Here is a 13,509-nt window from a genome sequence, read left to right as displayed (position 1 = left end):
ATTTTCAATTGACCCTGTCCTAATACGATAAATAGTATATTAACCTTTTTATGACAAAGCAAGGAAATTGATTTACTATAATTATTAAGTTTATAATTAAAAAAATCATTAAGTTTAGCCTATCTGCCGAGCTCTCACTAACTGAATTTCAATAGTCACATCACTGTTCAATAAATGTTCAACTCAAGCTTTGAGAAACAAAGTGTTTTAAAGTCATAAAAGATTTAATGTTTGCCTCCAGATTCACCCCCCACACACAAAAAAAGTGCATCTGTGTTTTGTTCCTTGAAAATCATAATCTAATTATCTTTCCAAATTAGAGGAAATAAAATCAATTCTAATCATCTCGCAAATGCTCTTACCTTTACATCATTTTTGTTTTGTGTGACCTGATTTAAAATGAAATATGTCAGCTTCTTTCTGTGGAAGGATCGTTCCAACTGCATAGCCAGCAATAAACCTTTCTTTATAATCGTCACTCAGAAACTTGATACATCACACACAACCTTATTAACTCTAGTCAGGAGCTTCCTGGTCATTTTCAGTCATTTAGAAGATAAAAATAGCATGTGTTTAAACATGCCTTTTTAAATATGAAAATTAACTTAAAATTCCTCCTCAGTATTAGAAGAGGTCATTAAATGAAAGAAAAATATTCTACTTAAGCTCGGCTATTTCTAAGGAAAAAAAATAATTAGGGCACTACTTATTTTCATAAGAAAAGTTAACATACATCTCAATTTTTCATGGAACCATAACCACAAAAGCTTGCCTCCACATCACCCATCTCTTTCCAATTATATTCAATGGCCCTCTCAGATAATTTGAGGTTTTTCTTTTTATTTTCAACACTCAGTTTGACTCAAATAATAGCAATCATCCCTTTTACGACCTCTCATCCAGCAGTGACTGTGAGCCACAAACTGCCCAAGCCATTCCACAGATAACATTTCATGTATACCCCACAGTCCCCCATGGTGTGTATATTAATATTTCCATTTTTATAAATGAAGAAAATGAAGGTCAGGAAAGTTCAGAGTTGCCCAGCTAATCTGTGTGGTAGATCCCTTTCTCCGATCTACCTGTTTGGAACAGGAGTAAGTTCTGTGCCCTGTGTTCTGTCACGTCCCGCCTCCCAACTCTACCTTAATAGCCAAGACTCACATGTATAAAAACTAGTTAATCTTTGAACTCCATGCATTTATCCACCCATTCTACATTTATTGAGCATCTAGTATGTGCCAGGCTTGTTTCTGTAAAGTTTACTAGACAGAAATTCAGCATTCCTAAACTGAACCCTTCGTCTTCAGATGTCCCTTTGGGGAATTCCAAATTCTGCTTCAATAATTTACCTGTAGCGTCAGGTGCATCCCTCAAGAAATCCACAAAATAAGCGTCAACTCCACAATCCACCAAGGGTTTTTTCTCTTCTCCAAACTCCTCCTCCACCAAACTTATTAAAGCCGTATCAAACCAGGTCACATCATCAGACACAGTGAAACGATCAGCTATCACACGTTTACACTCATGCTTCCACAGCCTAAACAGTTCCTGTAGAAAGCATAATTAAAATGTGCTACTAATTGCCATTAATTAAAATGTGCTATTGATTGACATTTTGCCACAGTTGGGAATTCAAGTTCATGATATTGTAAAGTAGACATGCTATCTGATTTAAGATACTACATTTTAAAACTTTAAGGTTAAAATATTCTTAACTTCATTTCAAATTGGTGTCATTCATATATATTAAATAGAAAGTAGTGTCTATTCATTTGCAGCCTTTAAGTTAAAATAAAAAAATCTCTAGACTAAATACTAAAATCACTCTACTGAACCAACAAATTCATATTCTATGTAGAAGTCTTAAATTTATGATAAATTAGTCTGTCTTGATAAGAAACCTACATTCACATGGCCAGAGCATAATATAAAATGTGTGAACAACTTTCACATATACAACTGAGATATTAAAAAGGTATATTTACTTAAAAAAATGCGAAGAAAATTTGTGGCAAAAATCTGAACAAAGCAATCACCTGATCTAGATAACCCAGGACACAAAGTTAACTGGTAGTCGAGGAAATTGCTTAATACACCTGTTCCTACAGCAAAAATAACAAATGTTTGTCTGAACTCATTATTTGATATGAAAGAATGGTGTGAATTTCTCAACTTGATAACATTCTGCAAGTTATAAGGGTTTTAAGCCATTATATTACTCATGATAAAATGCCATTTGTTTGCCAGAATATAAAAAAAGTGTAGTAAAATGTTTGTTTTATTTTTTTTAAAAAAGATTTTATTGGGGAAGGGGAACAGGACTTTATTGGGGACCAGTGTGTACTTCCAGGCCTTTTTTCCAAGTCAACTTGTTGTCCTTTCACTTTTAGTTGTGGTGGGTGCAGCTCAACTTCAAGTTGTTGTCCTTTCAGTCTTAGTTGTGGAAGGCGCAGCTCAGCTCCAGGTCCAGTTGCCATTTCTAGTTGCAGGGGGAGCTGCCCACCATCCCTTGCAGGAGTCAAGGAATTGAACTGGCAACCTTGTGGTTGAGAGAATGCGCTCCAACCAACTGAGCCATCTGGGAGCTCAGCTGCAGCTCAGCTCAGAGTGCCGTGTTCAATCTTAGTTGCAGGGGGTGGGGCCCACCATCCCTTGCAGGACTCAAGGAGTTGAACCGGCAACCTTGTGGTTGAGAGCCCACTGGTCCATGTGGGAATCGAACCGGCAGCCTTCGGAGTTAGGAGCATGGAGGTCTAACCACCTGAGCCACCAGGCCAGCCCTGTTTTATTTTTAAAACAAATATATTTTACTACACTCCTTTTATATTCTGGCAAACAAATTGCTGAAACTGTTTAGGCTGATTGAAAATAAGCACCAAAAAAATGGCTCCCCAAAAAGTAATATTGGAGAACTGCATTACACAATGCCATTAATTTGTCAAAAACTTTGAGGGAAAAACAAAAAATCAAGTTAAAATGGTCACTGCTGCTAAAAGGATTCTCACTTCTCTATAACAAGGAGAGTGAGTTTTCCCCAGAATGTCTTGTCTTGGAGTCATCCTGTGCAATTAGCTACTTTGTGAGTATCTGGGACAAAGTCGTTTTTAGTCATCAGCATCTGATGGGCCTAGTGACAGTTTAGTTGGTATCTCAACTGTCTCTGTGTGTTTATGTGGAGAAGTCCCTTAAAACCCATTTGCTTAGCTGCCTCCTAAGCAAATAGTCATTCTTTCCAGGAGCATTTTTGATCCATAAAGGGCTGAAAGACAGGCGAAGTTCCACAGGCCATGATTTGGTTTCTAGTTCGAAGGGAATTCTATAACGCTAGCAACTGTTATTATATATTCAAGTGTATGTACAAATGCTCACTTTTCTGTCAAATGGACTTTCTACTGTTTGGCTTCTTTTTCCATTTACCAACATACATAATTATTTTAGTGCGTCTAGTTATATGGAAAGGAAACATCATGAATGCATAACAGAAAAATGGTTTCGTTTTTCAATTTTGCATGTGTATTTATAAAGATAATTACTTTTTTTAGTTAAACTGTCAGGTTTAAAATATGAAGACTATTACATGATAAAATCAATAGTGATCCTTTCCATTTTTAGTACAAGAAAAATACCTCAGGATGAGAGAATAAAATCAATTGTTTCTTTTATTCTATTAATAGAAAATGGCTGTGTGGACCATTTCCTTAAACATAAACCTAATTTAATTAGAATTTTTTAATGAAATTTTCTGACTTATTTTTCCTTACGTACATTAGCTTAAAAGCAGGAAAGAAAAGCGTATCAATGCTAAAACATCTCTAAATATTTTCATAATTCCACAAAAATTTGCATTACAAAGAATATCGAGGGTGTATAGTAAAATGAGTGTTATTTGTTTTTATTTCTTATGTTTTACTTACATCTGGTTTCATGATAACCTCTGAAGTCGCCTTCAGCATTCCCTGCCAGATCCTAGAAAGATCTCGAAGATTAAATACGTAATGGAATTTCGCAGGAGTGGGGAGCATTTTAGTCTTTGTCATCTGCCATAGTCGGCGCGTGAGTGGGACCAGTTTCCTCACGGAATCTCTCACTTCTTCTGAGAAACCTCTCTGGGCACAGTAGTAGCCTATCCCGATCACACCTGACGGGGAAAAAGGCCTAACATTTTGACTGGCAAGTCAAACCAACTAAATTAAAATGAAAAACATTATAATGCAGAGTTTGCACAAGTATAGTTACACATTTTAATAGGTAACCACATATTAAGGAAATTTATATTACGTAGAGCTCTCTTATTTTTTTTAAACCTATGAAACAGATACAGGTTTGAGTAAGTAGGCACTCAAATGCTGAAACATTGATCAAGAAATACTACTGAAACTACCTGAACTAATTCAACATTACTAAATGGGTAACTGATAAATATATAAAGCTGCCATATAAAAAGATTTTTTTAAAGGGAGATTTCATGAATGCTCTAAGATTTCTCCATTCTGTTGTTGCCTTTCCATGTTTTATAAAATATTTTAATTTGTCTTACATGTACAACTTTCCAGGCCAAAAACAAAAGATAATTAAAAGTGAAAATAGTCATTCTTTCCGGCCCATTTTATTTTTCCCAAGTTTAGATAATTCACATGTCATTTGGTTTGCAAACCTTTGCCCACTACCGTGATTGAAGGCAGACACTGCCATATTCCATTAGCCCAGGGTGCTAAGATGACATTTTAGTCTGCCAGAAATTAATTAGGGTAATCCTAATGAGCTTTTTCTCAGTAGCAGCTTCAAAAATTGTAAATTAATACCTAACACAAATGCATACATAACTTTACACTCTTTTTCTGCAAAGAGTAATTCTAAAATCAGTTATAAATCATTTTCATTACTCAGTTAAATACTTATGATTATTTACTGGGCTAGTGTTTCCTCAACGAAATTATTCCTGAAATACTATATATTTAACCAATCAATTTATTACTCTATAAATTACTCTGAAGATCAGACTATGACTAATCTTAGTGCGAAATTCTTTCTGTGCATATTTCTTTGGCCAGAATCATTATATGGGCTGGTTGAAATATCAGCTATATAAAGTTTTTGGCATGATATTATATCAATCCAGACCTCAAATATGTGTAGCCATGAGGAAACAATCTCACCATCTCCATGTTCATTTAATGTTTAACCTCCCTGCTTAAGAAGCTGGCAATGGTTAAAAAAAAAAAGATAGGGAGCAAGATCTGCCTAGGTACCCAATTCAGTGTGTGTGTGTATATATATATGTATACACACACATATATATATACTGAATTGGGTATATATATATATATATATATATATATATATATATATATATATATACACAGAACACACTACTTGAGAGTGATGAGGGCAACAGAGTAAAGAGCCCCCCAGTGTTCTTTCTGTGTTGACCTTTGGGTTGATATCTTCCCACTGGAACACAAGCAGATGTTCGACACTCATCTTACCAAAGATCTTGTCCATGGAAGCGTCAGATGGCAACGTGCAGTTAAATACACAGAACTGCCTCTTGAGTCTTTGGGGTATATCGTTGCGCCCGCCCCCAGGATGGATCATGGCTGCCAACACTTGGATGTCCACAATGCTGGTAAACTCCCCAGGCTTCTCTAAGTTATAAAAGCCGCTCTGCTCCATCAGCTGCCGTACTATCTCATTAGTAACCTAAGAAAAACAACTTTCAGAATTAAAACGTCACTCCTTTATATCCCAGAACCTAACGTCTGGAGTGCTTCCAAATAACGGACTTTTTCGGTATTCAGGCATTGTATGTGGGAAAAGTAGAAAAATATTTACTCATCAAAGAATAAACCAATGTTGAACTAAAGAAAGAAAGTGCACAATAGGATCAATATACCTGGTCTCCCCACTCATTGATTATTGGCATATTCACGTCATCAATAAAAACAGTCATTTTCTTTCCTGCAGGAGGGCCATATGTTGCACCCATGCGTTTATCCACATAGCTCTCTATTGTCCTCTGTTAAACAAGAAAGCCAACAGAAACATCTGTGAAAATATCCCCCAAGACATGGTCAATTATTTTTAAAATCTAGAAACATTCGTATTGACAGGAATTATTCTGAACAACCCCAAAATTTCCCTTAATTCTGGAAAGCAGGGCATGAAGTACCTAAATCATCTTGATAAAGTTTTACACTCTGATTTAACTTAGGAGTAAGTGAAATTCTAATCTATGTAAATTTTCACAGGCAGGAGACGCTTCGGTCCATTTCTACACATTTACTTTTGTATCATTGTGTCTATGATACAGAGGGCTGATGACCCTCTAATCCCCAAACCCGATTTCTCAAAGGGTCCAGCCCAGCTAATAGTTTCCCTATAACCAGGGAGGAAGTGAAACAGGGCTACTATCCAAGCAGCTTCCTAGGTCTGTGTTCTGAGCTGCACAGCCCGCCATAGTCTGAAGACTGCCCTCCTTCCTGTGAGGAGGCTGCCCACTGGCTCTGTAGCCTGACGCAGTCCAGACCCACTGCTCTGCAGCAGATGCAATCACACTGAATCCCTGCTCATCCCGAGACGAAATGCAGAATAACACCCACCCATGTCTCCTCTCTCACTTCTACATTCTGAGCTTAGGTGGCACAGAGGGAGGTTACACTGTGCTCTATAAAAACACTTCCCTAGAAATATGAGGAAGCACATCATTGCAACTGATGAAACTAATACGATGTTATATGTCATTTATGCCTCAATTAAAAAGAAACTGATTGAAGGAGTGTTAGAAGGGTTAAGGGGGACATGGGGAAAGAACCCCAGACTTTGACTATATTATCATTTCCATGGTAGTACAACGTAGTTTGGAAATCAGTCATTCAAAATGCATGCACTGAGTAACCAGAGCCAGCACTGCTAAGAAAACCGAAAGGCCTCCAGCGTTCTCACGCTCCAGGAGCTCAGTCTTAAAGACCTAATTTCATTCTTCCCACTGTAGGAATCTACTGATCCTTGATTTTAAGTCACATTAAAGACAATGCATAAGTATAGGAGAAAGTGGAGGCATACTGACATAAAAAGCATGCCCCTCCTATCAAAAAAAGTTTGCTCTTATTTCATGATGAAGAGCAAAACAGTTAAAAATGACCTTAGTGATCCAAGATACAGCTAAAAAATAAGGCTAAGATATAAGCGAAAATCTGTACATCTGTCTTTGGACATCTTCACAGTTGGGTAATTCCAAATCGGAAGTTTCCAACATCATTTTAATGAATAATAATAGCCAGAGGTATGAAAATGTTTCACCATTTTTAAATAGAAAGATATCTAAATGTATCACAACTCATTCAATTACAAAACAAATCCCCATGACAACAGTCCAGTGGCAAAAAGAATTTCAAATTCCCTGACATAAAAGTGAACAGTTTAAAGTAATGTGCTAGGCTAAATTTAGCTCTGCTTTTCAATGAATTTAAATGCATAGGCAATTAATAATCTCCTGACACCTCCCTACGGCGCTAGAGACTTCCAGACATCCCCTCATCTGTTAGTGAGAACTGACAGGCACAGGAAGATTTTATGTCTTTGAGGGCCTTCTAAGAGCTAAAAGCCATAGGTAGGAGATGTGAGATAATATGGAAAAAAGTCATACACCTGCACTTTCTCCCCCTTCATTGTGACCCTAATTTCTTTGAAATAGTAGGAAATTATTAGTAAGCTATATATGTTACAAAAGAACTAAATTGACCGAAACAAAATGAAGAGAGAAAAATCAAATAGCTTGTGAACCTGGAGTTAGTACTTCTTTCTGGTTTTAGCATTGCCGCCCATGATAAAGTTACCTAATGAATTCTGAAGTTTGGTGAGAGCTCCTGAAGGCGAGAAACACAGTAATTGTGTGTCCCACTCTATCACACAGCTATTTGGGAATGTTTGGGAAAACCATATCCTTGAACTGGCATCCCCAACTGGACTTCCCCAGGTGGAATGATCGATAGCATCACAAAATCAATACATCCAAACATAAACACTAAGATTCTAGCACTAGGAGCCCTAAAACTAGGGCTCATTACACTGATTTCTTGTCCTCCTCTGGGCCCCACAATACTTAGATTACACCATAAATAGTATTTACCACATCAGCTATATTTGATAGCGCATGTCTATTTCCGCAACAAGGCAGAGAAAGAAATCTTGCATCGGAAGGGATATTGGCAGGGTCATGTACAGGAGGGGAGGTTGCACACTGCTCAATTCTTGGGTTTACCATTCACACAATCATCTCTGTGAATGGGGCATGGCACAAACCTGCATAATCTGCATGGCCTTATACAATAGCTCTCTGACTGGCTTTCAAGTCAGGAAAAGGGTTAAACTGTTACTTCTCCCACTTAATTAGCTTTGTGATTTGAAGCAAGTCGCTTAGTATTTCTAAACCACAGCTCAGAAGTGAGAGAGCATATAAAGATACATAAATCATACATATATATGTATATATATACTCATAAGAGTATTATTTATTAATGATATACATGAAAGCACTTAGTGAGCTTCATGCATTATAAAAAGGAAACATTTTATTATTACTGTAGGTATCTGAATATCAGCACTTGAATCATTTTCCATACATATTACATCTAATTAAATTGAAATATAGCATATACTTAATTTTAGGTTTCCATATATCTGCTATTTAGTTAAAATATAATAATGGAGAGTTTATGCTCTTTATTAAGATATCAACTGCCTAAATAAGATCTTCCCTTTTTATCATAATTCACCAAAACCAAATAAAAAGTCTTGTACTAGTAAAATTTAAAAGGTAATAGTACATTTTTAAAAATACTATTATAAAAGTAGTACATTATAAATAGTCAGTAGTGCATTATAAGTAGTGCATTTTACAGAACATGAAAAAACAGCAGTGCATAACTAGAAGCTAAAAATAAAACAGACTACTAAGTGATGAATCAGTCACTTGAATATTAATGTAGATAAAGAAAAGCCATTGGAAGGAGGCATATGGGTGAACTGGAAAAGCACCATGGAAGACGTGGGAACCTAGTTTCTCACTCAGGTTCTGCTACCAACTAACTGTGTGAACTCAAATAAGTACTTTAATTTCCCTCCACCTGAATGCATTCATGTTAACAGGAAAACCTGTTAAAGAACTTGACCATGAAAAAAATACTTTCACATATTCTCTCTCATGATTCTCCTCTGGAAACTAGTCTTCCAACTGTGCTCCGAGGAAATCAAAAGGGTTTTCCAAAAGCAAGGGACCCCTCAGGAAGCAAGGAGGAGGCTGGAAAAGGTGTCCGGAGCCCAGCTTCAATTCCACCAAAGCAAATCCCTGGTTCCCTGTTTGTAGCTTTGTTTTCTGCATAAGATTTCATTTGGAACCATGGTTCTGAGTCTAGAAAAAAATGTGGAATTTCCTTCCAGGCTCTAGGATTCTTATTTTTCAAAAGCAAAACCTATTGCTATGCAACCATTTAGAAGATACTTGTTGTATTCAAAACACTTTACAATTATTTTTAGAAGAGATAAATTCAGAAATTCTCTTAAGAAACTTTCACTTTGTCCTTAGCTTTCTGTATTGTTTAAATTCTTAAAGATAATATGGATACATTCAAAAACAGAAAAATGCATTAAAACAATATTTGTTTGGGGAAAAAAATAAGACACTTATTTTAAAAGACCAACTGAATTCCCTTCGCCAAAGAATAGGGCGCCCATATAATTTTTGCCCAAAGCACACACTTTTTTTGTTGTTTATTGGGGTGACAATTGTTAGTAAAGTTACATAGGTGTACAATTCTGTAATACATCATCTATATATCACATTGTGTGTTCACTACCCAGAGTCAGTTCTCCTTCCATCACCATATATTTAATCCCCTTTACCCTCATCTACCATCCCCCTCCCCCCTTACCCTCTGGTAACCACTAAACTATTGTCCGCCTCTATGAGTTTTTGTTTCTTCATTTGTTTGTCTTGTTCTTTTGTTGTTTTTGGTTTATATACCACATATCAGTGAAATCACATGGTTCTCTGCTTTTTCTGTCTGACTTATTTCACTTAGCATTATGATCCCAAGATCCATCCACATTGTCACAATTTCATCTTTTCTTATGGCAGAATAGTATTCCACTATATATATATAATATATATACCGCATCTTCTTTTGATAGTGACAAGGACACCATTAATTATTAATCTCAGACAACAGAAGTAAACTAGACTGTCCCAGGCAAAGAGGGACGGACAGTCAGTCCTCCTGATAAAAGATATGAAAGTGACACCATGGTGAAAGCAAAGGAAACCCTGATGCAAATCACCTGTCAAGTAATAGACGTGTCCTTGACTGGTCTATGCGCTTTCATGGTAACACACAAGGGATGGACAGTATCTATTTTCTCATCTAGAATTTCGATTTGGTTTGGATCCAGATTAGTGGGAGACACAGAGACAGATGCTCCACTCCATCACCCCTCGTTTAGCATGAAAGGCTGAAAATTATAGTGAGAAAGTTAATTACAGCAGTGTGGCTAATTGAAAGCTTTCCAAAACTAATGAGTCTCGCTTAATCGAAAGCGCTGACGCTCCGCAGCCCAAACAGGCTCTAAGCAGAGTAGCTGATCCTGTGGTGCTTTAGCACAGAACACGAAATAGTGAATTGTTGATGCCACTTTCACACTGCGAGGAATTGGGCTAGTGTTGTAAATCAGATGATGGCACCCTAAAAAATACAGACTTTTATGTTTTAAAAGTCTGTTTTATTATTCTCCTAATTATACTTCAATATGGTACCACTGCTAGAAATTTATTATATAGTTTATGAACTTGTATAATGTATCAACAAACAGGCTGCATTCTGGATAATGTATGCCTTTTTCCAGGAAATTAATAAAGAGCTCATGTTAAAGAGACATAGATCACAGATCTTTACCCCCTTAACGGGGGCAAATATCACCCCATTATTAACAAAAATACAGTGACCAAGTCTTGTTAGATACTACAGAATTTGGCTAACCTTTGTCCCTGGTTCCTAGGAGGGAGCCTTTAATCCCATGGGATTTCCTGAATTATAGGCATGTCTTCATTATTTATAGCGGGTCCCCCCCTGCCAGAAAAGCCATGTGAGGGTTGGGGTTTTGAATTGTGTGTTATTAGCTGACCTCCTTGGAGGGGAGAAGGCTTGAAGACTGAGTTCCCTCACATGGCCAGTGATTCAGTCAATCGTGCCGATGGAATGGAACCCCAATAAAACCTCTGCACATCATTGCTTGTGAACTTCCCGGTCAGTGATACACCCCGTGTGCCTGGAGGGTAACACATTCTGAGGACACAGAAAGTTCACATTTGGGACCCTCCCAAATCTTACCCTATACATCTCTTTTTTGACTAATCTTGGTTCATATCTTTTATATTAAAACCGTAATCATAAGCATAGCACTTCCCTGAATTCTATAAGTCGTTCTAGTGAATTATCAAAACTGACAGGGTCATAGAAACCCCTAAATTTGTAGCCAGTTGTTCAGAAGTGTCAGTGGCCTGGGAACCCCTGAGCTTGTGGCTGTGATATGAAGTGCGGAAGTCCTGAGTACAAGTGTATATCTGAGCCTTTCACCTGTACAGTCTTTAGTAACTCCAGGTAGCTACTGTCAGAATTGCATGGCTGCCCTAAAGATTTAATCCAGTCTCAAGAAATGGGAATAGCTAGATAATTACCCAACATAATGAATAAAATCACACCTTGATTTAATGTTTTAAAACCTGCATCCACAAGTAAAGTTATAATTTTTTACTTTATTATTTTATTATATAACTTTATAAAGTTATATAATTTTATATATCCTTTACAAAGGATATTCTCCTAAAGTAAAACCAACAAAAGGTCTTTAAATGTAAAAGAATATCAAGGGACGTGTAGAATACGGTATTAACATCTTGTCAGCTGAGGGTAGTTTAATGTGCTGTTCCCCAAATACAAATAGCACTGCTGAGTCACTGCGATTTGGGGTTGACTTTCCACCCCGACCTTCCCATCACAACACTGTGTAAATGGTAATCATTTGACAAAGGCTGGCCAGTTTTGGAAATGTTCTCTAACCAAGGAGCATAATACAGTTGACAATCTTATTTAGAAGTTTAATCAACGATCTTAGTTTATTGGCACTCTGCAGTCACCAATTACATTAAATGATAAACTGCTATGATGGGGCTATTTTCTTAACAGTTTTCACTGCTTTTTGACATTTTCATTCCCACAACTAAAGAACAACAAAGTTAATCAAAAGTGAAGTTCTTTGGATTTGGATTCTAACAATTTCCCTTCCATTTTTAATTTACGAAATGCATCTTTTTTGTTAATGTATTAATTGTTCTAATACGGATATGGAAGATGCAATTAAAACAACTGCAGCATGAACTGACATTTAGGATCTCCTCCCAGTTTCAACAGGGTTTTAAACAATTTAGGAACAGGAGAAAACAAGCAGCCAGCCATTGCAAACCCAGGCACTCTTAACAGCTTCCTTGACAAAAATAATGCAAATTTGGGGGTTTTGTTTTTTGTTACTCCTGAGGACAGAAAAGGGGCCCAGAGTTAAACCTGACAAGCTCAGGAGACTGAAAATAACCACATAAGATGGCGTGAGCGTAAAAAATTTCACAACTAAGTGGGCCATGGCGGGAAGTCACATCTTTAGCTTCCTTCATAAAGTTAATATGTGCATTTCACTGGACCAGTCTATTGTCTGTTTGCACCTAAGATGACATCCTTGGAAAGTCAATAATCCCTTTTTCTGGACCAGAGCAGGAAAATAAAGAATCCCTCATTATTATTCTTGTCCCTTGATTAACATCTCTATGAACTATTAACTATCCTGTACCACCTATGTGAAGGAAGTCCCTGTCTCTCCAGTTTACTTTTACCCAATCCCAGAGAGTTCTCCACTTTGCTTTCTCCCACCCCCTTAATCTACCACCAGTGGATTTCATGTGACCCTCCTCCTTTGATTCTATGTATAAAATAAGCTGCAACCTGCCATTTCGCGGAGCATTTTCTCAATCGGTTGAGATTTTGCTTCCTGGCAATCATCATCAGTTTGGCTCAAATAAACTCTTACATGTTTTCTCTTAGGCTGGATGTTTTTCGTGGACACGCCTCAATGATAGGATAAGGTGAAATCTTTAATATGCTAAGATTCTAAGATTTTTATCCCTTGTTGCAATTGATAATGGGAGCCATTCTGGAATGTTAAGTCAAAGAACCACAGAGAAAAGTGACAATATAGGAACCAGAGACTGGAAGGGGAATAACAGTGAAACTAGAAGAGAGTCAGATTTGAACCAAGACCAGCTGGGGATTCCTGCCTGCTAACACCCTGGTGTGGAATCATGAAGAAGTGGAATATGTAGAGGTAGAGGGAGAATGAAGAAAAAGAGAGAAGTAAAAAGTATTTCTTTTGATACATTACCAGCTCTTGATTCAAAAGAGACCAATC

The 13,509-nt window shown here is 37.0% G+C and overlaps 1 protein-coding gene across 2 annotated transcripts in view; it reads right to left on the bottom strand.

Annotated features, from left to right (window-relative positions):
* The window catches only part of DNAH5 (dynein axonemal heavy chain 5), a 242,281-nt gene that overhangs the window by 85,695 nt on the left and 143,077 nt on the right, over nt 1–13,509 (bottom strand). For both annotated transcript variants that reach the window (XM_074329069.1, XM_019713456.2), the window contains exons 48-51: nt 5,897–6,019; nt 5,490–5,703; nt 3,918–4,141; nt 1,353–1,551 (exon numbers count right to left, since the gene is read on the bottom strand). In XM_074329069.1, coding sequence (XP_074185170.1) covers nt 1,353–1,551; nt 3,918–4,141; nt 5,490–5,703; nt 5,897–6,019 — 760 coding nt within the window. The remainder of the gene's footprint in view (nt 1–1,352; nt 1,552–3,917; nt 4,142–5,489; nt 5,704–5,896; nt 6,020–13,509) is intronic.

This window comes from Rhinolophus sinicus, linkage group LG03, assembly GCF_036562045.2.
Source record: "Rhinolophus sinicus isolate RSC01 linkage group LG03, ASM3656204v1, whole genome shotgun sequence".
In the NCBI taxonomy this organism is placed as follows: domain Eukaryota; kingdom Metazoa; phylum Chordata; class Mammalia; order Chiroptera; family Rhinolophidae; genus Rhinolophus; species Rhinolophus sinicus.
The sequence above is the reverse complement of the archived record's forward strand: the minus strand, read 5'-3'. Positions and strand labels throughout refer to the sequence as shown.